The 25,890-nt window shown below is 41.8% G+C and overlaps 1 protein-coding gene across 1 annotated transcript in view; it reads right to left on the bottom strand.

Annotated features, from left to right (window-relative positions):
* LOC133482570 (alpha-2-macroglobulin-like protein 1) overlaps nt 1–23,495 on the bottom strand; it is a 30,690-nt gene extending 7,195 nt beyond the window's left edge. Inside the window, exons 1-27 of the mRNA XM_061782845.1 lie at nt 23,342–23,495; nt 22,652–22,832; nt 22,067–22,223; nt 20,906–20,958; nt 16,958–16,978; nt 16,377–16,545; nt 16,198–16,282; nt 15,751–15,868; nt 15,554–15,668; nt 15,357–15,466; nt 14,020–14,175; nt 12,966–13,202; nt 12,763–12,826; nt 11,290–11,435; nt 11,017–11,166; nt 9,826–10,008; nt 9,072–9,156; nt 8,494–8,626; nt 8,134–8,359; nt 7,551–7,677; nt 6,159–6,280; nt 5,632–5,683; nt 4,651–4,734; nt 4,385–4,561; nt 3,434–3,515; nt 1,125–1,281; nt 946–1,020 (exon numbers count right to left, since the gene is read on the bottom strand). Coding sequence (XP_061638829.1) covers nt 946–1,020; nt 1,125–1,281; nt 3,434–3,515; nt 4,385–4,561; nt 4,651–4,734; nt 5,632–5,683; nt 6,159–6,280; nt 7,551–7,677; nt 8,134–8,359; nt 8,494–8,626; nt 9,072–9,156; nt 9,826–10,008; nt 11,017–11,166; nt 11,290–11,435; nt 12,763–12,826; nt 12,966–13,202; nt 14,020–14,175; nt 15,357–15,466; nt 15,554–15,668; nt 15,751–15,868; nt 16,198–16,282; nt 16,377–16,545; nt 16,958–16,978; nt 20,906–20,958; nt 22,067–22,223; nt 22,652–22,832; nt 23,342–23,424 — 3,348 coding nt within the window. The 5' untranslated portion in view covers nt 23,425–23,495. The remainder of the gene's footprint in view (nt 1–945; nt 1,021–1,124; nt 1,282–3,433; nt 3,516–4,384; nt 4,562–4,650; nt 4,735–5,631; nt 5,684–6,158; nt 6,281–7,550; nt 7,678–8,133; nt 8,360–8,493; nt 8,627–9,071; nt 9,157–9,825; nt 10,009–11,016; nt 11,167–11,289; nt 11,436–12,762; nt 12,827–12,965; nt 13,203–14,019; nt 14,176–15,356; nt 15,467–15,553; nt 15,669–15,750; nt 15,869–16,197; nt 16,283–16,376; nt 16,546–16,957; nt 16,979–20,905; nt 20,959–22,066; nt 22,224–22,651; nt 22,833–23,341) is intronic.
* Nucleotides 23,496–25,890: the final 2,395 nt, after the last annotated feature.

Genomic DNA, 25,890 nt, shown 5'->3' with positions numbered 1-25,890 from the left:
GCACAAACTTGGTTCATCCCTGGGTGCAACTTCCAGATGCCTAAACATGCCATGTTGTGTTGTATAAGCCTGTCCTCTTGCTGTGCTTTGGAAATGATATTATTGTTGGATGCCAATCAGAAGCAGAGAACTTGATGGAATTTCTTGCTTTGGAACGAGAACCATCACCAAACATTTTCAAAAGGTTGCAAAATGTCTATGGGGAAGCTGTAATAGGCTGCAGCACAGTCAAAGAGTGGGTGTCCAGGATCAAAGGCAAAGAACCAGAGCCTAGCACTTAGCCAAGGATTAACCGCTGAAGATGATCTGCCGCTCCTTTGCTTGTCACGGAGGTCACTCCAAGCAGGCTCTTGTTCTTCGCCTTTAAGACTTAACACCCATTTTTCCACTGTGTTGTAATCTATTATAGAGTGATTTCAACCAGGTTGTCAAAGACAATGTTAAGTGCACTGTAATTTGAGATCCCAGGGGTATTTTGACAATACCATGCCACCAGCATATTAAGAATGGGAATTGTTTGTGGAAAAATAATTCATAGAAAACATGTAACTTAGCAATACTTGAATGCAAGCAAGAGAGGTGCTGTTGAATAAATAAATACATAAACTAAAACGCTATCATTAACTTTTCCCCATCGTGAAATTTTGTCAAATGGCCATCCCGAGTTGCAATGAGTGCGAACAAGAAGCAAGCGCTGTTATGACATTTGACCCCTACTGCCTCAAACATCTTGTGTCCGATATACTGTATAAAGTTTGAAGAGGATCTTTTGAGAATCATCAACAGCGAACAGCTACAGTACGAACCCAGCAGGCAAGGCGGGATTAATAAATACAAAAATATGGACGTATTAACCCATTTAAAATGAAGATCAAGCAAAACATGGCATCACAAGAGGTTGGGTTCCAAGTGTTGGATACAAAAGGGGAGCGACGTTTGACTCACTTTTGTGTCGGAGTCCAGTTCTAACAGGGCGGCAACGACGTAAGCCGTCAGGGACACGTCGTCGCTCACTCCTCCCTGATGGGACAGTAAAATATGCATTCGTATTGCTTTGTAAAACACTAAACTAACATACAGGGACAGCAGTGCAAGCATGTCAATGGCCACACTGACATCATTACCTTCATGCCATTGTGGAAGAGTTTCCCCACAGATCTGATGCAGCCATCACGCCCCTGCTTAGAGTACAACCATTTCTTGGCTTCCATAACGTGCTTGGGATCTACAAAGATGTAAGGCCTCGCCCCCCCAAATGACTTCATCACAAAGGCGGTCAGCCTAGAGAGAGACAGACACACGCGCACACACACACACATACACACTTTTGAAAACAAATCAAAGCACAGTGTGCCTGTGGCGGTAACCCCGAAATGAACCCAGCCATATAACAATTACATAATGACCTTGTGTATGATATGAAGCCTCTGTGTCTACAAAAGAGTTCAGCTGAATCAGACAGAGGGGCAGCAATGCTTTTGAGTGCGAACTAAAATATCGTACGAAATCAATGAAATATCCTAACAATGTGAGGATAAGCGGTACGCAAGCTGAATGAATGAATATTGTGACACTCCAGGATGCCACTGCAATACTGTTATGAATGCAGCCAGAAATGAACAGGAATACTAATTCTAGTAGTGTCCATATTAACTGTGTAAACACAATCCCTCTTATGAAGTGAAACACTCCCCGATTCCGCCAGAGTGCTCGGTTTAAGATTACATTCATTTGGGCTGTGACGAGGACGTTTTCCTCAATGCATACTTGGTTGGTGATGTTATTACGATTCAAAATTTGGGGGAGCGCCACAATCGTAATGTAAAGTGGAGTTTGAAGTTATAGATAGTGACATATTCCTGAGTTAAGGAAAATAAATTAATCGTTTTATTAACTTTGGGGGAACCGGCAACCGCATAAAACCCACCCTTTGTTTGATTTAACGCTCCCTGGGTACAATTGGATGTACTTCCTGTTACTTTAAGGTTCAAGCATCTTTGAATCCCTTGAAAGGCGCTATAAGCTATTATTATAATGATGATTATTATTATTATTTGTTCACACAACACCCCCAACTCTTGTAAAGCTGCCTGGTGTGATAAATGTGAACAAACTTGTTTTGCCCTCATTACAGTCCTACATTACTTCAAGAAAACAACACATTCAAGCTGTTTCGTCTAATCTTTTGTCGCAAATATTAATGTGATTGGACACTTGAGTCCTTGTTTCCACAAACAGCCACCCCCATACATACTCGCCAAGTGCCAAACTGCCCGGCATCCTTTCAGCAAAACCAAAACGATTGTTAAATCCCCCCCAGCGATGTGCTTTAAGCCAATTTAAAGGAAATATTAACATTTTCTGGCAGCTTCCTCGTGAAGTAAATGGCTAGGATGTTTTCTGGTGCCAAAAACAGAGATGTGTACGCTTGCCTCATGGGTGCCATTTTTAGTCTCACATCAAATTAAGTGTGAACTTTAAGCTTAATAAAGTCACTGTACAACAAAGTGCTAAGTACTGAAAAATGTTCTATGACATCTGATGCAACTGCACTGTATTGTGTGTTACATCATTTATTCTGGTATTTTTGGTCTTTTCAGATCACCATCAAGGCTAAATGTGACATACGGCGAGAGGCTCAAATACAATATAAATATTTTTGTGACAGTAAAAAGTGAAACAATGCCAGATGAATTAATAAAAGTTTTCAAACAGTCACAATGTAACACCAGTACCACGGATGAAGACCTTAACTGCTTGGAAGGCGAGTCATGTCACAAAGACTAATATCCCTCTGCATATACAATATACTACCAGTCATCTAAGTTAACAGCGAGCCAAGTATAATTCTTTTTTTCTTTTTCCTGTTCATTGTGCTTAACTTTTGTGTATTAAGGTTAAATACAGTGTTCCCTCGCTAAATGGCGGCTTATCTATTGCAGATTCAGTCCATTGCGGATTTCTTTTCATTTTCATATCGCGCCTAATTCACCGCATTGTGGGATTTTGAGTGTATGTTGTAATTTTAAATTGTAAATAAATGTGTAAATAAACAAAAAAAAGAAAAACTGGATTGAGATCTGTTTGTTTTTTTTTTTAAAAAAGAAGTAATTTACATTATATTTTGTATAAATAATGGTGATTTATTTTTCAATTGTTATTGTCTTTTTATACTTGTATGCCTGTTTACATTGTCCAATTGCTCAACAGTTTAAGGTTTTAAGAAGGCGACAGATGGACGCTGGAAAGGATTATTTCTATTTTCAATGGTAAATGGGCTTTCATTTGTATTGCTCTTTACAACTTTCAATATGCTCGATACTCAACACTGTTTCCACAACTGAGCCATGTTTGATTTTTCTTTCAAAATGCCAATCCTTTTTAATTGCTACAAAGCACCATCACTGATTAGCCCCTCTGCTTTTCTACTGACCAGGTGTTGCCAGATTTATCGCTTTTCCCAAAGGCACTGTAGGAGCCATCGTCATGCTTGTAGATGAGCTCCCTTTGGTATCCTGGAACACACATACGCACAAATGCATGTCACATTCTCGATTGTGAACACACGCTGCAGGAAATATGGCCTCATTGTGTTTCACTTGCACAAAATGCCATCTCTCCTCTAGGTTTAGAATTATGGCTGCAAGTTTTTAAAAATGACTACAATTGTATGTCCATAATGGAGAAGTTCTCAAAACGTTTTACAAGTTCCACCCACCTAAAAAAAATACTGAGCTGCAAAAAGTACCACTATCATACCACAAGTAAAATACAGTAGCATAGTAGACCCAGGTGTTCATCAAAAACGAGACACAGGTGACGAGACTATTATTGTAAGCCATTGTGACATTACATACAGTTTCAACATTAACAGTGCACTTAATTATAGGAAACACTGTAATTAAAAAAGCATTCAGTCAAACTGTATTGCACCTAAATAAAGTAAAAAAAAAAAAAAAAGGTTAAATAAAACTTGCACCTAAATAAAGTATTAAAAAAATAATAATAATCCAAATCCAAAATGTTGACGTTAAATACAACTGAACTGTGCAGTGATTCTTTATCATACCACTAGAGGGAGCCCACATACCACTAGTGGTGCACGTACCATCCGTTGAGAATCACTTGTCATAATGTATGCAAACAATATGTGTCTGAATTATGCCACATGTATTCATAATTATTCAAGGTCATGTTAACAAGTAGCAAAGAAATATTTACACATTCATTATCGGGTCGATTTAAACTACCTACTTAGCATAGCGTACTTTTCAAGCTGTTTTGATGATGAAAATGACCTTGCCTTTTTCTGTACCATATGTTGATCTGTTTTGGAAAGTCTTGTTTTGTGAACCCTTCTTTAAAAGTGGGAATGATGACTCACCGCTCTCGAGGAAGCGCGTCGCTTTGTCCAGAATCTCAGCAGTCAGTTGACCTGTGCTTTTCAGGTAGTTGAGAATGAAGATGTTGGGAGCAAACTTCAACATGTTCTGCTCTCCACAGCCATATGGCATTGCCAGGAGTTGGTCCAGGTTCTTAATGGCTCGGCCCATCAGGTCACCTTCAGTAAAAAAATCTCATGAGGGAGGGTTCTATGTCGACGACCTCGATGAAAATGCTGTCTGAGAGCATAACAACAGGTATTTTTACCCAGTACAGAGACAGTGGCTCTGGCAGATCCAGCAACAAACATCTCTGGCAACACAAGAGAGATTTTCTTTTCCACTTGTCCCCCTGAAAACAAAACATATAGAAAACGAGTGAGTGAGTGTCATCACTTACCTTTGAACAAATACTGGCCACTTGTGCTTTAGTAATAAATACCAACAATTTCATCCCATATGGCCAAAAAGGTTTCCATCTCTAATGGGAGAACTCACACCAAGACTCACATTTTCAAAATACTACCATAATGTTGTTGTTCTGTTTCTTTGTGTTGCGGTGTAATACAAGCAACAAATGTACAGCAGGAATTAAACTGCTTTAAGTTACTATAGTAAAGAATAATAATGAATTTAAACAAGAACTGCTACAATCTAAGATCTGGGACGGAGGTAAAGTTTCATTAAGCATTCAAATTTCATCTCGATCCAAAAGGGACAAGATGAAAAATTACAACCTCATCTGATAAGACCGTGTGAAATGGGATTTTCCATGTTAAATTCAAACTGCAGCCAATTGCGTGACTTGCATTTGTGGTTTGTCATTACAGCTTGTGATCCTGCACACAAAGAGCAAATTGTGTTCATATCTGATGAGACGAGACTGCGATAAGAGCGTCTGAACAAGTTTAATTGGATCTTTAAGGATCTTTCATTTATTATAGCCAAATGGGACTCATCTTTTTCCATCAATGTGAGGATTATCCTGATAATTTAATGGGAAGAAATGATTTAATAACTATCAATTACAACCAAAGTTACAAGTTAATATAAAAAACTGTAGCAATTAGGTCGCACACAAACAATAGAGACAAACCAAGTTGCTATTTCGAGACAAAATGACAATGAATATTCATTTGTCAAACTCTCGTGTGTGTAAAACAAGGAGCTGCAAAATGTCAGAGTTGAATTCAAACCCCCAAAATTGCGTCTGAGATTTTCCAAACAACTTGTACATGGGAAAGCTCACCTGCAGGACAGAGGAGCGCGTTGTGACTCACTGACTGAGGCGTTCCTTCAGCCTAGATGGGAGACCGACGTAGAAAATGTTCAACTGGAATGCATTACAGAGACACTCTTCAAATTACACGTAGTTCATCTAGAGGATGATATATCCTTTGTGCACCTTATTAATTGGAGATCATCTGTGTTCAATTCAATTATTATGAACGTAATTATTTTTAAACGGATTGCACTGAAGAGAGGCCATGCTGCTGAAAGGAATAAAACATGTAAAGGGCTCCAGTTTGGGCAGTCATTCTCTGTCATGTTTTATTTTGTTTATGATTATTATTTTATTTCCTGACATTTATCATCAATCACGTATGTAATGTCAGCTGTTTGTGTTCCTTGTCTGTTGAAACTATTTTTTATTGGGTAAGAACTTTGTACTACAGTAGTTGTATTGTATGATAATGCAATAATATTAAGACTGGGTTCGATTTGTTGTGCTTTGAAATGACAATATACAGTACGTTGTGTCTGAGAGGTACTAACCTCCACCAGCAGGCTGCGGACCACGGTGTCAATACGGCCCACGTCAGGGACAGAAGCCACCTCATTGCCACACAGCAAGTTGGTCTTCAGGGCCTCGGCGCTCACCTTCAGGTCGACCTTGCCTTTGTGCAAACAAACAGTCTTATTCAGAGGTCATGTTAAGGCATGCATCTTCAGTCCAGCCTTCAACAAATCCAGTCCAATTTTTTTTTCGGGTTTATCGTGCCCACCTCCTCTGAATCTTGTTTTCTCCCCCAGATTTCTGTCTTATTCACCGTCATTAAAAACCCCATTTGTTTCCTTATAATGCGCACTCTCCCCATACCTCTTTATCTCAGCCCAAAATTGCTCTCACTGAGGCCAAGTACAGATCAGACCCTGAGGAAAAGGTTTCCAAGTGTTTCATCAGAGATGCTACCTGACGTGTTAGTACAAGTGATTGTCAGCATGGCTCGAAGAGGAGATGGAGCAGCACGATTTGACATTCAGCAGCGCCTCGTCCTCATCGCCGCTTGATGGAAGCAATTCAAACTCCTCCGCTATCCGGCCAGCTTGTGCTCCAAATACAACGTTTGTACCGTAATCCATCCAGTTTTGTTTCACATAGTTTTCCCTCGGTACACACGGTAACATACCATTCATAGGGTATAAATGACAATCATCCATTTGTATTTTTTATTTTAATTTTTTATGGCTCAACTCATGGAGAAACATTTGCAATATAATATGGGATATTGCATGTTTTTTTTTCAAATGATCCAAAATAGAGGTGTACTTAAGTACCCTTTTTTTTCTCCTATACTACTTTTACGTCTATGGTGGTACTTGGAGCGCTAGGTATTCTTTGAGGTTGTACATGGTGGAAAATGTTTGCGAACAGCTGCTCGAAATGATTGTGATGACTACTTTTAACTTGAACAATATCAATATCCAAGTAAGCCAGACTAGCCTCAGTGCATGCTGCCTCCACTAATGTACTTTACCTCAATTATAGTTCGGAAACTATCTACAACTTCTTGATATTCTGTCTCACATATCACGTCTTTTCATATCCTTGCTCGTTTTCAGTTCAGATATCGGGTGTATTTAAAATATGATGAGTGCTTTCATATGTTCTAGTTCTTTGTGTGGTGTCCAACCAAAAAAATATATACAGCATAGTGTAAATTGAATTTCCTCTTGAGGGATTATAACTAATACAATATTTTAACATTTAAGAAAATGTTTAAAAAGTTCAAATCAAAGAACAAAATATTCAGAGTCAAGATCGAATTGAATACCACAACCTGTAAGTTCGAATACCATGAAATAATGAAGAATTTACTGGACATCACATGATTCAAAATGAGATGTGGAAGCCAAAATCATTTCAAGTGATGTAGTCATTATTACCAAGGGCAGTTGGAGTGACAATCCAAGTGAAGGTTCTGCTCTCATCACCGCATAGACACACACTGTACTGGCAGCCATCGCAGTTCCTGAAGTTATACATCTCAGACTGAGCGAGCGTAACTTTCACCTGCAGACACACACACAGACAGTATCTGTCAGCAAACAATTACAGGAGAATAAATCAATGAGTTCAGGAGGATCTGGTTGCGCCTTGCGTGTGGGTGGAAAAAGCAAGTTATAATTCCAACAGTCATATGTGGTGCCATAACATGCACACCACCAGAAAAACAGCATAAAATGTGGAAGAATTTTTACATTAGTGTCAATGTTAATGTGTGTGTGTTCATTTAAATAGCCGGTGTATTCGCCGCTATTTACGGAGGGTTTGTCCAGGCAATGCGGTGCACACAGCTTAACACCACAAGAGGTATTGCGGCTGCTCTACCAATGCTATGATGTGCTTAAAAAGTAGGTGATCCAAGAAAGGGATGTTAGATTTCATAAAACAACCAAACTTCAATTATTTTGAATCCTATTCAAAATTGTATTGCTTTTATTCCATCGCTAACTAATTGATGTTTACCATGATGCATTTGGAGAGATAGTTGAAGACGGTGGCTTTTAGAGTAAACACTTCCCCACGGATGACAGAGAAGGGCAGCGTCAGACTGACGAAGAAGGGCTGGAAGACCGTCAGCGCAGTGGTGGGCGCCACACCGAAGCCCACAGAGGAGACACAGAAAGCTCCAGCAGCCCACTTGGTGATGGTGTCTGGGACCGTCTTCTCCACATTCACTAAACCATTGCCTCTATTCACGCGCACACAAAAGAGACAAATAAACAGAAAGCTTTGAGCTCCAACAATATGGCTAGAAAAGTCAAGAAATTATACGGTGACACAGAGAAAACTTGTTAAAATTAAATTAAGTTTTTTGTTGTTTACCCAACAGAAACTAGGTCCCAGATCCACGTCTCCGGGAAGGATGTTCTAATGGTCTCCTTCTTCTCCTCCATATTTTTCTCACCGCTACCAGAGCCTCGCTTCACATTGAAAGCCATGGCAACCGGAAAATTTTCTAATAAGAGAGGAAAAATGTACCTTTAATTGGAGTCCACATTGATCAGCTGTCAGATCACAGTCATTGTCACTACATTTGAATAAATAGAGAACAATATCACTCGTAAATTCAAATACAGCAATTCCCCATTTTCTGCGGGGGGTACTATGCGCTTTGGTGTACTGCGGTGCTATGTTACATGCACCGGCAGTGACTCTTCGGTGTGCTGTATTTCCACAGTGGAAGGAATGAAACTCTGTGCCCCTTTCCAGCAAAGCAGAGCATTTCCAGCTCTTCAGAAGAATACAATTCAATGAAAACAATACATTGTCGGCTTCGGATGCCTTGCTATAAGCAGTGGAATGCGTGAATAAAGATAAACGTGTTCCAGTGTGAAATCCGCGAGCAGCTAGTGCCACAACATCGTGATATAGCTGGGGATTACTGTCTATAGCAAACATACCATCAAAGTAATACTCAAATCTACGTCGTCGGCAGTCATAGGGTTTCTTCACATCAGAATTTGTCACAAGCTTGACTCCGATTTCCTGGAAAAGAGAGAAATATTTGTCAAGTCACAAAACATTCATCTCATCGAAGCATGCCTTGATGCACCTTATTTTGTGCCCTGGGGAACGGTCGCGTTGGAACACAAATGCACATTCTCTAAAGTTCAAAATGTTAATTTTTTCAAAACATCTTTGTTTAACAAAATCCCTTATTGATAAACCAATGAATCTGGTGCGTCACAGTTGGCACCGTGGGCATTTCATATTCCCAGGGTGCCAAGGGAGAAACTGGATGTTGTCGAGGGTCACACCAATATGGTAACCTGATGTGTCACATTAATTTAATATCTTAAAATGGCTCAGGTGGTGAAGTGGTCATCCCCAATCAAATTGCTGTGCCATAGCGTGTAAATGTGTGTTGGTATGACAATAAAATTTCTTGAATCTTTGAAAATATACTGGACATTGACCCCGCTTTGAGCAGCTGGCTCGTTGCTGGGATGCGGAACCGCGTCGGCCGCGTTGATTGTGTTCGATCTGCCTGTAAACTAATGCATGCCAGTGGACTGGACAGAATGCGAGCAGGCCGCATGTGGCCCACGGGCCCTGTACTATACAGTAATTCTATGCGAGATAGGCACATGCCCTCACGTTAAAAGCAGGTCAATGTCAGTACTTAATGTAGCCTACTTGATAGTCAAGTCTTACTTTAAAGACGCTGTAAACATCATTCTTCTGATTGTTTGGCCCAGAGTAAAATGAGCGCTTGCTCCGCCGTTCTGGAGCCACCAACAGCCCAGGTTGACGCTCAGGAAGGCAGGGATATGGCTCGTAGTCTTCAGTCTCATACGGGTATCCTGCCAGCTTCTGCAGAGGGAGCTGACTGTACACCTACACAGAGTTAAACACAACACTATTAATACTCTCACCAAACTTTAAATTAAAGTTTGATTTTTATTGGTAGAATGGGATTTATGCCAAGGACATCTGCTTTTAAATAGACTTTACACCGATCTTTATCGGCTGACCGGTATCGGCCGATATTTAGCATTTCATGCTGATCGGCTGAAATGACGTCATTGATCGGCTCCACAAAAGACATTAACTCCGCGTCGCCGCGTGCAGAGTATATTTGAATCCAAAGGATAGTTTATTTTTAGCCTGTGTGAATGCTGTTTTGTCTGGAAATAGATCTGTTTAAAAAATTCTGCCAAAGCTGAACTGCTGACAATTGGTCTTAGATGGAGAAGACATTTCATCTCTAATCCAAAAGGCTTCTACAGTAATGTGGCCAGTTATTTTTTTCTCTTCTCTTAACCACATTGAGGGAAAATTAGCCTTCTAAAAATTAGTCTTCTCGTCTTCAGTGAAAACACGAAACAGGGGGCGCCTTGGTTTACGATAGAGTTCCATTCTCACAATGTAACCCGAATTTGCAAGCAAGTCAGAATGTGCCATAGTCTATCATCAACACAGTAGTGTTGATGAAATACAGTGAATTATAGTAATAATGCAGGAATTATACAGTAATTTGTATGAGAAAAAAAAATATTATACTTTAAATATAAAACAAGCAAATGAAAAACAGTAAGGACGACAGTAACTGAGCGTGCCTTCTAGTGCCAGTAATCTTACGTCGCTGCGCATCGATACATAGTATGGGTGTACATGTTTTTGGACAGTGGGACCAAGCCGGCGTGCCGAACCAGAATCCCCACAGGCGGAGGGACGCAGGTAAATTCCATATAGAAAGGCCCAAGCCAACAGATTTGAGCCCTGAACCTTCCTAATGTGAGGCGACTTGATTGCTGTGTCACCGTGAATAAAGTCAGTGTTGTAGAAATGAATGTATATACAGGGGGTGAGACGTGTCTCGGTATGAAGTTGAAGGGATCTTACATAGTCAACAGTGAGTTCCCTCTCTGACTTCAGCAGTAGGATGCTTTGGTCAATGGCTCTCACAGAGCACAAAGAGCCTGGCTGAGCCTGGAGTTTCAATGTGGTCTTCTCTGATGGAAGCTCTTGGAGGGACGAGAACTTAAGAGAAACCTGTACAGAGGACAACAGTGGGTCAGTGGCGATAAATCCAGTTTTCGAAAGATCTTAATTCCATTCAAACTCAAGTATTTATCATTTGTTTAATGTGTATTTAAAAATAACACCAGGTACAACCTTGTTCTTGAGACAGAGCTGGATGGGGAAATCCTGGCTGTCTGCCACAGCCTCGCCACCAGGCAACACAGTGTAAACTACAACCTGTGCAAACGGCGCCAGGTTGATCACTTCACGGAGGGATATGGACAACTCTCCTTTGTTCACTGACAGACGTAAGAACAAAATGGGAAATGTTGTAGAATGTAACTAAAAACATTTCAAGCAATAAAAAAGGGTTACTCGTCATGGTTTTCATATAATGGTCTCCATTTACAGAGTTGGCGCATCTGCGACGCAGCGCAAAAACAATTGCAAGACTCTCTGCGCCCATTTGCCAATTTGGCAGACCGGTCTGCGAAAAGCTGAGCGTACTCGCGCAACGAGGGTGTGTACTTTGACATGCGCCAGGCCCATGTGGCAATTTAGTGGTAGAAAGTCGGTCTCAACTAACGTCGGCTGGGGCCACATCTAATTTTTGGCGCCAAGTAGACCGCTGGTGTAACGCGATTTTGTTGAATTTGGTCGAGGCAGAGGCAGAAAGATTCTGAGGTCCGCGGACATATTTAAGTTGTCGGCATTTATCAGCTCATTGTGTAGATTTAATTTAAAGGGAACCCGGTCAGGTTCTCTGTTGCCACACCCGCCAATAGCAGTGACAATACTCCAGTCACGCACAGATCGCTGCATTCTCTTCCGCACGATGATGTCTCCAGGCAAGGCTGTGAATGCGCCATATTTAAGGGGAATGAGGTCAGCTGTGTTGACTCCCACAACGGTGCAGACCGACCGACCCTTTTTAAAAATACGCCAACTTGGACACGTCTGCAAAATTGTGAAAACCCGGTCTAACCCGCCCCACTGGATTAATGCCAGTCACAAAAATCGAGCGCAAGGAAATCAGATTACAGAGCATGTTTGACTGATCAGTAAACAAAATCAATCACTAGACTAAAACCAAGCAAATCTATTCACAATTTACAACTAAAATAATAATAACAAAATTACTCTTAATAATGGTTAAAAAAAAAGGATCATTCTGTTTCAAATCATTTGCTCTATTTTCTGCTCTGTGTCAAGGTCTTATTTGTGTACGTTTCATATTAATGATCCTTAAGTAACTGTTTTGAAATATTTCAGCCTCCTACAGATTGCTCTTGTTATGGTTCAATGCTTCGGGCCACCCCAAAATCCTGAAAAATACTCAACTATTCGCCTTGTCACCTTCAGCAGAATGCTGTGATGTAGCAGATTTTCAAACTAACTATAATGTATATAAAAACAATACATAATTGCTTGATGGATTGCTTTTGGAAGTCGAATAGTTTCCAGGTGGCCCTTTCCTGTATGTGGCCCTCGGTGAAAAAAATGTTTGGCCACCCCGGATTGAGAGTCATTGATTAAACTACCACATCGTTAGAATCCAGCATACCCAGTTACAATCACCCACGCAGGTAGGAAAAAGAAAAAAAAGTGACTATCAAATTAGATTACCTGTACCCAGGCGAACAGCCACTTGGAGATGACCGTGCTGCATGATTGCACCTTTGGACATCACCTTAGAAGTACACACACAATAAGAAGTCAAGTGTGAGTTTTCCCACACAGACATTTGGAACTTGTATGTTCAGTGTACACATTTCTACAAAATTTCTAGTAAGACTGACTTTGCAAATACTGACAGTAACTGGACCCACCAAATAGAAAAAGTCAAGGGTCTCCTGTCCCTTCTTGAGCTCCTCTCCCTGGATGATGTACTTGGCTCTTACTGCGGCACCTTTGTCACAGGAGATCGTCCCGCTGACCTGCATGAGCTTCAAAAAGCTACTACTCTTGGAGTAGAAGGGAGAAACATTGTGGTAAGCTGTCCCGTACTCTGGTTTCCGAATACCTGGAACATATGGCTCATCATCTTCAACCAGTTTGGACTTGGCCTGTTAACACCAAAACAAAACAATAGTGAAATTCATGAGAGGAAGCGTTAACGCAACAGTAGCGACTTGAATTTAGGTTCGGCCAAGTTGACTTAGATACTTCTGATATACTTCTTTCTTTCGAATATATTTTATTTTTAACATAGCAGTGATGAAGACGTCATCATCTCATATTCCTCATGCTGTTCTTGGAGTAATTTCCTGAGTGTGTTTGTCTGACTTCCTCTTTCTGCCTCTTTTCCTGTTGGGCTTTGTGGTAATATGATTGTGTTCCCCAAATTCTGCCTAACAAGTGGCCAGGAGACCATGCGACGAGACCAGGAAAAGGAATCAGGGCAATTGCTGCATCTGCTGTATAGTTACAAAATATATTTCAGTTGCAAAGGGTTTTTTAAAATGAATCAAGATGGTATCTGTTATTTATAGCTGCATTTTTTTTTTTCAAGAAAGTGTCACATCAAAAAGTACAGTCTTACTGTTATTTCCATGGTATACATTTGGTGCTTCAACTAATGTTTTCCTATAAAACACTGATAAGTAGTAATTTCACCTGAACATAATAGCTGCGAAAGCATTTTAATGAATGAGGAGCCTTGCATTACCATGCCAACCAGAGCTACATTGGTGGTGTCTGGACTAGCCTTTTGTGTTGTTAGCCGCTAACAGCTGCTAACATCACTAGCATCAGACAGGGTTTATGATGACATATTTTGATACTGTTGAGCTTAGCATATTTAGCCTGTGACTATGTCGGTTAAAATATTTTTTTATTTCTTCAGCATGTACCACAGTTGCCTAAAACAGAGGAGTCACAAACCTGAAGATTGGCATAGTCCCCCCAGTTGCTGGTGTCCAGTGAAAACGAGGCCACGCCGTCTGTGTTTGTGGTTAGTGTTAAGGTAATTGAGTCTGGGGTGATTAAGTAGACATGCTCATTGGCCACAGGTTTTCTGTCTGCACCAGTCATTTTGACCTGCAAACAAGATGAATGAGGACAAAATGTTTAGTTGGTCAACATTTTATGCGTTCTCCCAGTGGACAAACATTCGTTCACCTTAAAAAAGTCACATAAATACCCTACAAAATGAAATATGTCTACATCGTGCATGTCAGCAAGCTTATATTAGTGATGTGGTGAAGTCTGGTTGGGCCTGGTTAGTACTTTGGTTACTTGAGAGGCATCCTGGCTCCTGAACAGGAGGAGACCGTGATAAGTTACCCCAAAAAGCGACAACTAGCGCGCCACCATCTTGACCTCCTTTGTTTGATCTACTAGCTCCTCAAGAGACTCCCAACATGAATGTAAAATTTAAACAAGATGTTGCTCCGTCACCTCTCTGTAAATACTGTATGTAAAACTAAAACAGCCAAGCATTTCAGTAGCACTATTAGATCACAATAATGGACCCAATCATCCCGTAAAATCACAACAAGACACTACCACAATGGATTTTAAACAATTAAGATGTGATTGAAGTTTAGATTTTCACCTTTTAGAGAGTTCTAAAAAATATATGCTATTTATCATTTCGGAATTGCAGCAAGTACATCTATTTTCAGGGATGCAAAAGTATTTGGATGCAATTGTAAATATTTAATACTTTAACCAAAAACAAAAAACTGGAGACAATGGACGCATTCTGACTTTCCTACCTGGAGATGCTTCGCCTGAACATTGAGGTCACCTTCACTTTTTGTTAGACAAGTAACAAGGATGCGCTACTGGATTGAGATCTGTTTTCTTTTTTGTTTGTTTTTGTTTTTTAATGATCAGCTCATGTGCAACTCAAGACATTTTGAAGGTTCATAAATTCAGATTTTTCAGTTGCCAAGTCAGTTACCAAATCTCAACCCGTGCTTTCAGCATTTCATCCTTGATTGAACCCCAGAGGGGAAAGTCAAAATCAACTTTTCGTGTACTGAAGACAAAAGCAATGCCCACAAACTAGCAGCATCAAGTGAAGCCAACTGAGTAAAACCTTTCAAATTAAAGCTTAAAGGCTACACTTCAATTACATCATAATTACTGTCATTCAAATCCATTACGGTGGTGTGCAAATACTTCTGGACTTTACTGTACTTTAACCACAATTAAGTGCAATTTATCCTTTTGATCATTGGATTGACATTGACATTGACAAAAAAAGTGACTACCTTTCCCTCAAATGGGATGCCAGGCTTGTATGCTTCAGGTACATCTTCAAAAGTGACTGTTCTGATAAGGGCACTGAAGCTTGCCTGCGCTGTACCCTTCAGGATCACCCCTAAACGGGAAATATGATTACAGATTACGCCAAGGCATCGAGACATAGAATGAACATGATGGTAAGTAAAACATTCCACGAGCTTACCTGTGCCATGCTCCTCTAATTCGGCATCCACCTCAAAACTATCATCATACATGTTCTTGTTGAGGGCAAAGTCTTCCATGCTCACCATTTGTGTAGCACAACCGCTGCGATCGGTCTAGAAGAGTGTCACTTTTAGACTCAAAAGCTTCATGGATTTACATGAAGCAACAGTCAACAGTATTATGTCAACTACTCACTCTCAGTTTATATGTCTTGCAGAGGTCTTTCTGTGATATGGCACGCCAGAAATAGTGAAAAGCATTCCTACAAAACACCGCCTTGCCTGAGCCAACAACTGGTTTTCCATAAGTGTATCTGCAGGGAGAAGCACAAGTTAATTTCATACAGACATTTTGATCTTATTATAACTAACATCAATGATGATTGCTGTCTGCTGAGCAAGCAAAACATGAAATATGAGACTGACTACAACAAAATGCGTGCACTACGTTGCTTATACACATACTATAAGACGTATCACTGATGAATCTGAAGAGCATGGCATTACATTAAATTCTTAGTACATTAACATGATTTTCAGACCAAAATTTTTTCACAACCTAAAAGTTCCAATATCTCCCTGTAGCTTTCCTGCCTGACAGAAAAGCGACGACGAAGAGGCAAAGTCACACTAAAACACTCACTTTCCACAAATCTTCAGCGTGACCTGCTGGTCCATGATTGTAATCACACTCGGGAGGTGGACAGTTACCTCAAATTTGGGCAAAACTAAAAGAAAAGTCAAAATAAAGAAACATTAACAAAAAAGGAAGCTTCAATGAATACAGTCGAGCACAACAATTGCATAGCAACTATAGCAGACCATATTCCTTGATGTCAAAGCTGTGGGAGATTTTCTCTCCTTTGTCTGTGGTGGCAGTGATTACATAGGTTCCTTGTGCTGCCTCTGGAATCATGGGATGGGAAAGATCAAGGATTCCAGCGGCAACAAATCTATCCAACCACTGAGCAATTCGATTGGAATTGGGATCCTACATTAAAACAGACAGAAGACAGAAGTGCGCTTATTGACGCTGTAGTGGTCTCGTTTGGGGTCGAATCGTCACAATAACCAAACAACCTGAAGAGGGACAATGTTATTGTTTACTTTCTGTAGCACATGATTGGTGACAATGTCCAGCTTTGTCTCATAGCTGATTGAATGAAAAACTGTTTCCACCGTATGCGGTGTTAAATCGCTAATTGTGTGAGTGAGTAGAGACCATTAGAACACACGCAAGATTCTCCTGGAGATTCATACCCGTGATTCAGTGAAATCCCCCTTGAGGAAACACACCCATTATATCAGGTTTCAAACGCAACAAAATCCCCCTTTCGCTGTGGCTCTCAATAACCACTCAAGCGAACAGAATGTGTCGGTGTGGCTCAAAATGTGCTTCTTACCTGAAGCTCCACCACTGTGTACTGAAAAAGAACAAAAACAAAAGTCAAACTCATTAGTTGCTGGCGAAATATCTCACTACACTTTCAGACATTACTATAAATTCGACAGTTATAACCACAACATTGATCATTCGTGTTGATGTTACCCAGAGTTCATTAAATGTGTGTCTTATTTAACTCTCGCGTTACATGTTTGTTGCGCTTTTCTTCATGAAACCCTGGCTGTGGGTTGTGTGCAACAAAGTGACATCCCGGTCAGCTTTGCGTGATGTTAAAATAAACATTACCGGGCCTACTTTTTCTGCAATCCAAAAGAGCTCCTGTTTACCTCAGCTAACTCATCAGCACCACGATGAAGCAAAATGTTAACTTAACACTGTTGTCACTAAGGAGTGTAATCAGGTTTATAGTAATTTACTGGCCACAGCGTTGTAAATTACTATAAGCACACCTGGTGAGGATAAGCAGTTACGAGAATGGATGGATGGACCTGGACGGTGCAATCCATGAGTTTGTCTGTGATTGAGTTTCCAGCAGGGTAACTTGTAATTGTTACCGACTACATTTCCCAAGTAATCTTTCCACCTTGCGGCTACAATGAGCCAGTACATGCTTGCATCTTTATTTTACTTAGCCAGCAGGCATGAACATTCCAAATTCTCGAGACTAGATTAACATGTCACTCTGGCAGAAAATACCATACGTACACTATAACTAGCCAGTTAGTGCAGTCGCTACCTACAGTAGTTTAAGCACCAGCAACATTGTTGTGTGTTGGTGGTGAAAACACTGGACTTGTCAAAAAAAGAAATAATAAAAAATCACTTTAGGGCCTACTGTTAAATTTGTGTGTGATTCAGCAACCAAACAGGCTTGTCCATATTAAGTTCTGTTCGGCCAATGCGTTGTATGAGGAAAGCAGCTGCTCAAAAACCACTGATGAGCAGCAAACGGGTATTTGAAGCTGCTGGTGGCTCTTGACTTATTATTGCAGTGTATAAGAGCATTGTTAAGGTGATATTAAAGAAGGGCTCCTATGTAAATAATTTGATCGGCAAGGATGCTTTTGGCCGAAAATAGCATTTTTTTTTTTTTTTTTCATCCCCTCCTTGAGCCGTCACCTTGTCGTGGTGGAGGGGTTTGTGTGTCCCAGTGATCCTAGGAGCTAAGTTGTCTGGGGCTTTATGCCCCTGGCAGGGTCACCCATGACAAACAGGTCCTAGGTGAGGGACCAGACAAAGCACGGCTCAAAGACCCCTAATGATGACGACAAACAATGGACTTCGTTTTCCCTTGCCCGGACGCGGGCCACCGGGGCCCCCCGCTGGAGCCAGGCCTGGTGGTGGGGCTCGAAGGTGAGCGCCTGGTGGCCGGGCCTGCACCCATGGGGTCCGGCCGGGCACAGCCCGAAAGGGTAACGTGGTTCCCCCTTCCCATGGGCTCACCACCTGTGGGAGGGGCCATAGGGGTCGGGTGCAGTGTGAGCCGGGCGGTGGCCGAAGGCGGGGACCTTGGCGATCCGATCCCCGGCTACAGAAGCTGGCTCTAGGGACGTGGAATGTCACCTCTCTGGCAGGGAAGGAGCCCGAGTTGGTGTGTGAGGTCGAGAAGTTCCGACTCGATATAGTCGGACTCGCCTCCACACACACCTGGGGCTCTGGTACCAGTCCTCTCGAGAGGGGTTGGACTCTCTTCCACTCTGGAGTTGCCCATGGTGAGAGGCGCCGAGCAGGTGTGGGTATACTTATTGCCCCCCGGCTCGGCGCCTGTACGTTGGGGTTCACCCCGGTGGACGAGAGGGTAGCCTCCCTCCGCCTTCGGGTGGGGGGACGGGTCCTGACTGTTGTTTGTGCCTATGCACCAAACAGCAGTTCAGAGTACCCACCCTTTTTGGAGTCCTTGGAGGGGGTGCTGGAGAGCGCTCCCGCTGGGGACTCCATTGTTCTGTTGGGGGACTTCAATGCTCACGTGGGCAATGACAGTGAGACCTGGAAGGGCGCGATTGGGAGGAACGGCCCCCCCGATCAGAACCCGAGCGGTGTTCTGTTATTGGACTTCTGTGCTCGTCACGGATTGTCCATAACGAACACCATGTTCAAGCATAAGGGTGTCCACACGTGCACTTGGCACCAGGACACCCTAGGTCGCAGTTCGATGATCGACTTTGTGGTCGTGTCATCGGACTTGCGGCCGCATGTCTTGGACACTCGGGTGAAGAGAGGGGCGGAGCTGTCAACTGATCACCACCTGGTGGTGAGTTGGCTCCGATGGTGGGGGAAGATGCCGGTCCGACGTGGCAGGCCCAAACGTATTGTGAGGGTCTGCTGGGAACGTCTGGCAGAATCCCCTGTCAGAAGGAGTTTCAACTCCCACCTCCGACAGAACTTTGCTCATGTTCCGGGGGAGGCGGGGGACATCGAGTCCGAGTGGACCATGTTCCGCGCCTCCATTGCTGAGGCGGCCGACCGGAGCTGTGGCCGTAAGGTGGTCGGTGCCTGTCGTGGCGGCAATCCGCGAACCCGTTGGTGGACACCAACGGTGAGGGATGCCGTCAAGCTGAAGAAGGAGTCCTATCGGGCCTTTTTGGCCTGTGGGACTCCTGAGGCAGCTGATGGGTACCGGCTGGCCAAGCGGAATGCAGCTCTGGTGACCGAAAGAACAAGATCCCGGATACAAGCGGCCGAAATGAGTTTCCTCCGCAGGGTGTCCGGGCTCTCCCTTTGAGATAGGGTGAGAAGCTCGGTCATCCGGGAGGATCTCAGAGTAGAGCCGCTACTCCTCCGCATTGAGAGGAGCCAGATGAGGTGGCTGGGGCATCTGATTCGGATGCCTCCCGGACGCCTCCCTGGTGAGGTGTTCCGGGCATGTCCCACCGGGAGGAGACCCCGGGGACGACCCAGGACGCGCTGGAGAGACTACATCCTTCGGCTGGCCTGGGAACGCCTCGGGATCCCCCCGGTAGAGCTGGATGAAGTGGCTGGGGAGAGGGTAGTCTGGGCGTCCCTGCTGAAGCTACTGCCCCCGCGACCCGACCCGGATAAGCGGTAGAGAATGGATGGATGGATGGATGGATGGATTTTTTTTCATTTTAATTGATGAATGTAATGACAGAAATATGATTATATCTAATATATTAAATATCGTTTTTTTCTGGGTTTTTTATAGCCTAAAATGAGCCAAAATGCCAAAGAAGGAACTGAGGACTTGACGGTACAAAATATCATAAGAATCGCTCTATAACGTGTAAATAAATCATGGTTCAGAGGAAATGTCAAGGCTGAGAAAAGTTCCAGTGCATACTGTTCTGCACATTTTGTTCTCAGATTGGGTTTGAATTTGATGAGCAATGGTGCCGAGAATTTTTTTTTAATTTTTATTATTTATCGATTTTTAGAAATAGCAGAATTCGAACTTCACATTTTTTCCATTAAATATGTTCGAGTTTTACGTTTGTCCTTGGAGGAGTAGATAAGGGATTAATACTATCAAAAAACATCCCCCTGGTTTCTAGCTGGCTGTTTTTCCATTCAAATAAAAGCAAAAGACTGATCTGGTCGGTGAACCGCTATACACCATGGGGGAAAAGGTAAAGAGCAAAACCCAAACTTGGTGCAGTACTCCTAATTCCTTTTGTCAGATGTTAATCATGCACGGCAGATTGTCTCCTCACTAATGGAAAAGGCCTTGAGCCTGTATTGATTCAGATGTTTGGGTCAGATGCAGTGTGAGGCAAATGAACTGACAGCATGTTTATCACACTACTCCACACAGCGCATCACACCCACGCTGGCTTCAAAAACCAACAAAGAGCCCTCCTTTCACATCCCACTGTGCTAAGCAAAAACAGAGGCTTGTACTTGACATTTACCAGAAATCACAACGGACAAAGTTCACCTTTGCATTCAGTTTAACAACCCCTTGAAAGACAAAAACGAATTGAAAACTTACCATCCGGTCCACAGGGATGAAACCGGAATCCATGGAAACGATTCGGAATTGCACTGTACAGGAATGTAGGAAATTAATAAGAAAGTCTTCAAGCATTGCTTTAAATACATGACATAAAGTTAAAATATCAGATTAAAGCAAAAAGGAAAGAGGACATTTTTGTCCGTGTTATGCCTCAAAACATGGTTCTCAAAGAGAAAATTACCGTGCAAAATGCATTTGTCTAACAAAGAGCAGAATAGAGGATGAGAGTAAAAAGGAGCCAAAGGAACTATTATTCTGTCTTCTGCCTTGTGAAAAGACATACTGTACAGCTATGGGCCCCAACCTTTCTTTCACCACAGACAAGTAACACAATAATTACATGGACCAGTGTATTACGTAACACATTTCACAATGTATTTATCATGAGAATGTAATAAATACACATACAGTAGACTGTAGTGTATATTATTGCATTCAAATTATTCAGAGCAATCGGAAGAAAATCCCATGCATTTCATGATTTTTAATCTGTAACATAATTATGTTGGCTGTTCTCCATTATACACTGTAAGTAGCAAAAATACAAATGAAACAAGCTGAGTAACAAAAGTGACAAATAAATAGTTTGTCCTAGAAAGCCATTACGCAGATGTGAAAGTCACAAATATGTCCGTCATACCTGTTCAAAATATCAAGTATATATTTCATATGAAAACATATACATCCAGTAGTTGCTATGAAAAGAGATCTACGTTTCTGATGCTAAATATATCTTGGTGGTTTGTGGTGTGTTTGTCTTAAATACTGCACATCGCTGTAAATTTTGACAGTCCTGGAATAAAGTGGAATAATATGTTTAATATCTTACACCTTCCTCCAAGTCAAGGAGAGGGTTAATTCATATTAATAATAATTATTTAAATTATTTTTTTTAAATATTAATTAATTATTACTTATTATACATAATTCTAAATGTTAACTAGTTTATTAATTATATAATAATACATTAATAAATTGAGGCTACAATCGGCTCTTCTGGCTCAGAATTATTACAGAATTACTACTATTGTAAATGTCTTGTTATACAGTGTAGAGATAGGCTGGTTATACAGCAACGAGCTATTCTACCTCAAAACAGTTCTCAACTCTGAATATTTTGATTGTGGTGATACTTACCGGTCTGTCCAGGTTTGTAGACAGTTTTATCAGTCTGGATAATGTGGATAAAAGCGGCGGGCACAATGAGGATTTTGGTCTTCTTGTTCATGGAGTCACTCTTCCCTTTAACAGTGACATTTATGGTTGCCACAGTATTAGTGCGCACTGCTGGGACCTACGGCGCCAAGAATCACACACGTCAGACAGAGAGGACAACAGAGAGATTGTAATTTCATTTTAATTTTAATTTAAATGTAATTTTTATTAAAAATTTTAATTGCAAAAGGCCCTGTGTTGTAACAGCAAACCACTTTGCGGGGTCAACTATGAAATCACTCTATACTCACAAGCATATGTTCACTTGTTTTCACAATGCAAATGAGGCTGTTATTACATAACAAAGGATAGCTCCCAAAATTTGTGAGGGGCGCTTTTTGGTTTCAAAACAACTTGCTGTGGTGGGACACAGTCCAGAGCAATTATTTGCCAAAGAGCCGTACTGATAGCTTTTCATTCATGGCGCCAGATACATAATTTGGTACATAATGATGGATAAATGGATAGCTGGATAGGTAAATAAATATACTTGGGTTGATGACAGACCTGAAAGTTCGTGCACTGGTAAAAGTCCTGTTTGACCTTCTTCTCCAGGATGACAGTGCTGCCAGAGTCCATGTCCAAGGTGACAGTCAACGTGACGAGCTCCGTGGGGCCCTGGATGACGGCGCACAAGGTTTCCTGCGCACCTCCGCTCACCTGGGAGCTCACAGTCACCGCAAAGATGCTGCACGGATGGAGAGAAGACAAAAATTGCGCTGGGAAACAACTTCGGTGTCACATAACCTGAATATTTTCGAGACAGTAAATTTAACAAAATATTGAAGAGTGAAATGTCAGACATCTGTTTATCGTGTACAATTGAAAGAAACGTGTCACGGGGAGAACATGCAAACTCCACACAGGCGAGGCCGGATTTGACAAAGTTATTTCTCATGTTTTATTTCCCAATTGTAACCACAGCCTCAAATCACTGGACTTACACGCTGCTGCCAATGAGAAATAAAGGACATAGTGAATTAATTCGGTTTGAATTCGTGTTGCATTGAATATTGAGGCCCTTAACTAAGTATATGACAAACTTGATTGGTCGGTACTACAATGTAAACTGTCGATACAAAAACGCCAAATTACATGATAAAATAGAGGTCAGTCAACTTTAAACGTACACGTCGTGCAGATAACAAACCTCTGATGATTCCATGGACCAGTCGCGTCTCGATTGGCTCTACTTACGTGTCACTGAGAGGACCCGATGACGCACTTTGCAGAAAGACAGATGCCAGCATGAGCGCCAGCATTTGAAGGACAGGTGCCATGTTTGTGTAGCACACACAGCGCCTTGTTCCGACGGGGCCGAGAGACTTCTGCACCAGAGGACTTGGACACTGATGAACTGGGTGCAAACCTTTTGGACTTCGCTTTTTTTATAGTTCTCCCCCCTGCATTCTTTGCTTTTTTTGCACTCTCCACCATGCTGCCAAACGAGTTTCACTGCCCAAAAGTTCAAAACCGGACTGGCCTGCTGTCAGTTGTCCACTCCAACAATTCATGAGGAATTTGAGAGACGTGGGTGGGGGAATCGCCAATGGCATCTTTTGTGTTGCTCCTGTCGCAATTTTCAAGCATACAACATCACCTAAGAATACTTCAAAATGATTGATCACATACGTTATCGTAATTCCTGAGGCTGTCAATGTTACAAATTCACTACTGACTCTGCCAATAAATCGAAAGGAATGCTGACCAACTCATTCATCTTCCTGTTAAAGCAGTGGCGGTTCTTGAGGGAGCAACAATGCTGTGGCGCATCCCCCCCAACGAAGATGATAACCAAAGCAAAGATTATAAAATGAATCAATACAGTTATACTATAAAATTCACTTTTAAATTGTTATCCTGCACTCACCAACACAAAAAGCGGAACTAATGCGTGTGGCTCAACTTTTTAGATGGATCTGTTGGATTTTCTATAAAGAGTTAAATAGACAGCATGAGGAATTTCATGTTGCAAGTTTTCAACAACACTCGGGCAACATCGGTGTCGTGCATGTTGTAGCCGGTGAAGTCAGGGCTTCAAAATAAACGCACAACAGTAAAATAAACACAGGATGCTTTCGTGCGGCCATTTTTAAATAGCGGACTGCGGTGGTCCGGGCCGAATCAAGGTCGAATGCGGACCCACTGTCAATTGCCGTCAATTAAAGACAATGAGCGCTGTGTTTTTTTTCTCCATCAGGCCGCTGCGACAGGCTGTGTATCACAGGATTTTGAATGTATGCTGTAATTTTTGGGTGGTAAAATAAATGCTTCCCAAGCCAAAAAATAAATAGAAAATTCATTAAAATACATATTACAAGGAATAAAATGTACATAGTGTACAGTACTACTGCACATTACTCTATGTGTAAGAGTTTAAAATGTGTTTAAGAGTATAAAAAGTTTCTAAAAGTATGGTTGAGGTTAATAGGAGTTTGGAGAAGTTTCATAAAGGTAGACATTCCTGTAAAATCTACAGTTACCACATACCACATACATTACAGTAAAATACCTTAAAGTGATTTTACAGTAATTAACTACAGTTTCCACTGTATCATGGGATTTTGGTTGAAGTCACACAGAGAGTTATTGTATTTTGCGTGCAGCAGAATTGTGAAGCCGTGTGCTCCCAGCATGCATTGCGCCATAAAATGTTGAACTGTTACCGTAATGAAGACGTTAATCCTTAATGTTCATGAACGATAAGGGTTCATGTAACATTGATCATGTGTGTTTACATTACTCGTAGTTCATTGAATGTGTGTCTTATTTAACTCTCGCGTTACATGTATGTTGCACTCCCCCCCCCATGAAACCCTGACTGTGGGTTGTGTGCCATAGAGTGATATCTGGGTCAGTTCTGCTGTGTACGAAGTGAAACTAAAGTAGGTGTTTCCTGGTCTACTTCTTAAGCAAGTCAAAATTTGCCTTGTCCATCTCATCAGCACCACATTGAATAGAAGCATTGATTTGATGCTGTTTTCTGTAAGTAAATCTGCAAATACTGTTTTTTTTCAATATCAAGTATTTTATTTATTTATCACTATCAAATGTATTTGTGTAGCACTTTCAAATTTATTTATATCGCACTTTTCATATTAATCCAAAGCTTTTACCCACTTCATTTGGGTCAGCTGACCTAATAGCCTTTTGAAAGGTAATGTGGACATAAAATGCTTCTTCGTCTCGTATCTACAGTACAGCAACTCACTGCATGTGTATCACTATTTAAATATTCATACATTTCCCATACCGCCTATGCTCTTTGGGTCGCTGGAGCCTATCCCAGCTGACTGGGCAAGAGGCGGGCTACACCCTGAACTGGTCGCCAGCCAATCGCATGGCTCCTATAAACAAACAACCATTGGCACTCACATTCACACCTACGAGCAATTTAGAGTTTTCAATTTACCGACCATGCATGTTTTTGGGATGTGGGAGGAAACCGCAGTACCCGGAGAAAACCTACACAGGCACGGGGAGAACATGCAAACTCCACACAGGGGCGGCAGGATTTGAACCCGGGTCCTCTGCTTGGACCCGTTTCTTCACTTCCTGACCACACCCTTTGGACTGCTGACCCCAAGTATTTAAAGACCTCCACCCTTGCTATCTCTTCTCCCTCTTGTCTCATTCTTCCCCTCCACCCCTCTCATTTATGCACATATATTCTGTGTCACTTCGACGAATCTTCATTCTGCATGCCTCCATCTTTCTAACTGTCCTCCACCTACTCCCTGCTTTCA

Source organism: Phyllopteryx taeniolatus, chromosome 8, assembly GCF_024500385.1.
Source record: "Phyllopteryx taeniolatus isolate TA_2022b chromosome 8, UOR_Ptae_1.2, whole genome shotgun sequence".
Taxonomy (NCBI): domain Eukaryota; kingdom Metazoa; phylum Chordata; class Actinopteri; order Syngnathiformes; family Syngnathidae; genus Phyllopteryx; species Phyllopteryx taeniolatus.
Note: the sequence above shows the minus strand (reverse complement) of the source record. Positions and strands in the feature narration are given on the sequence as shown.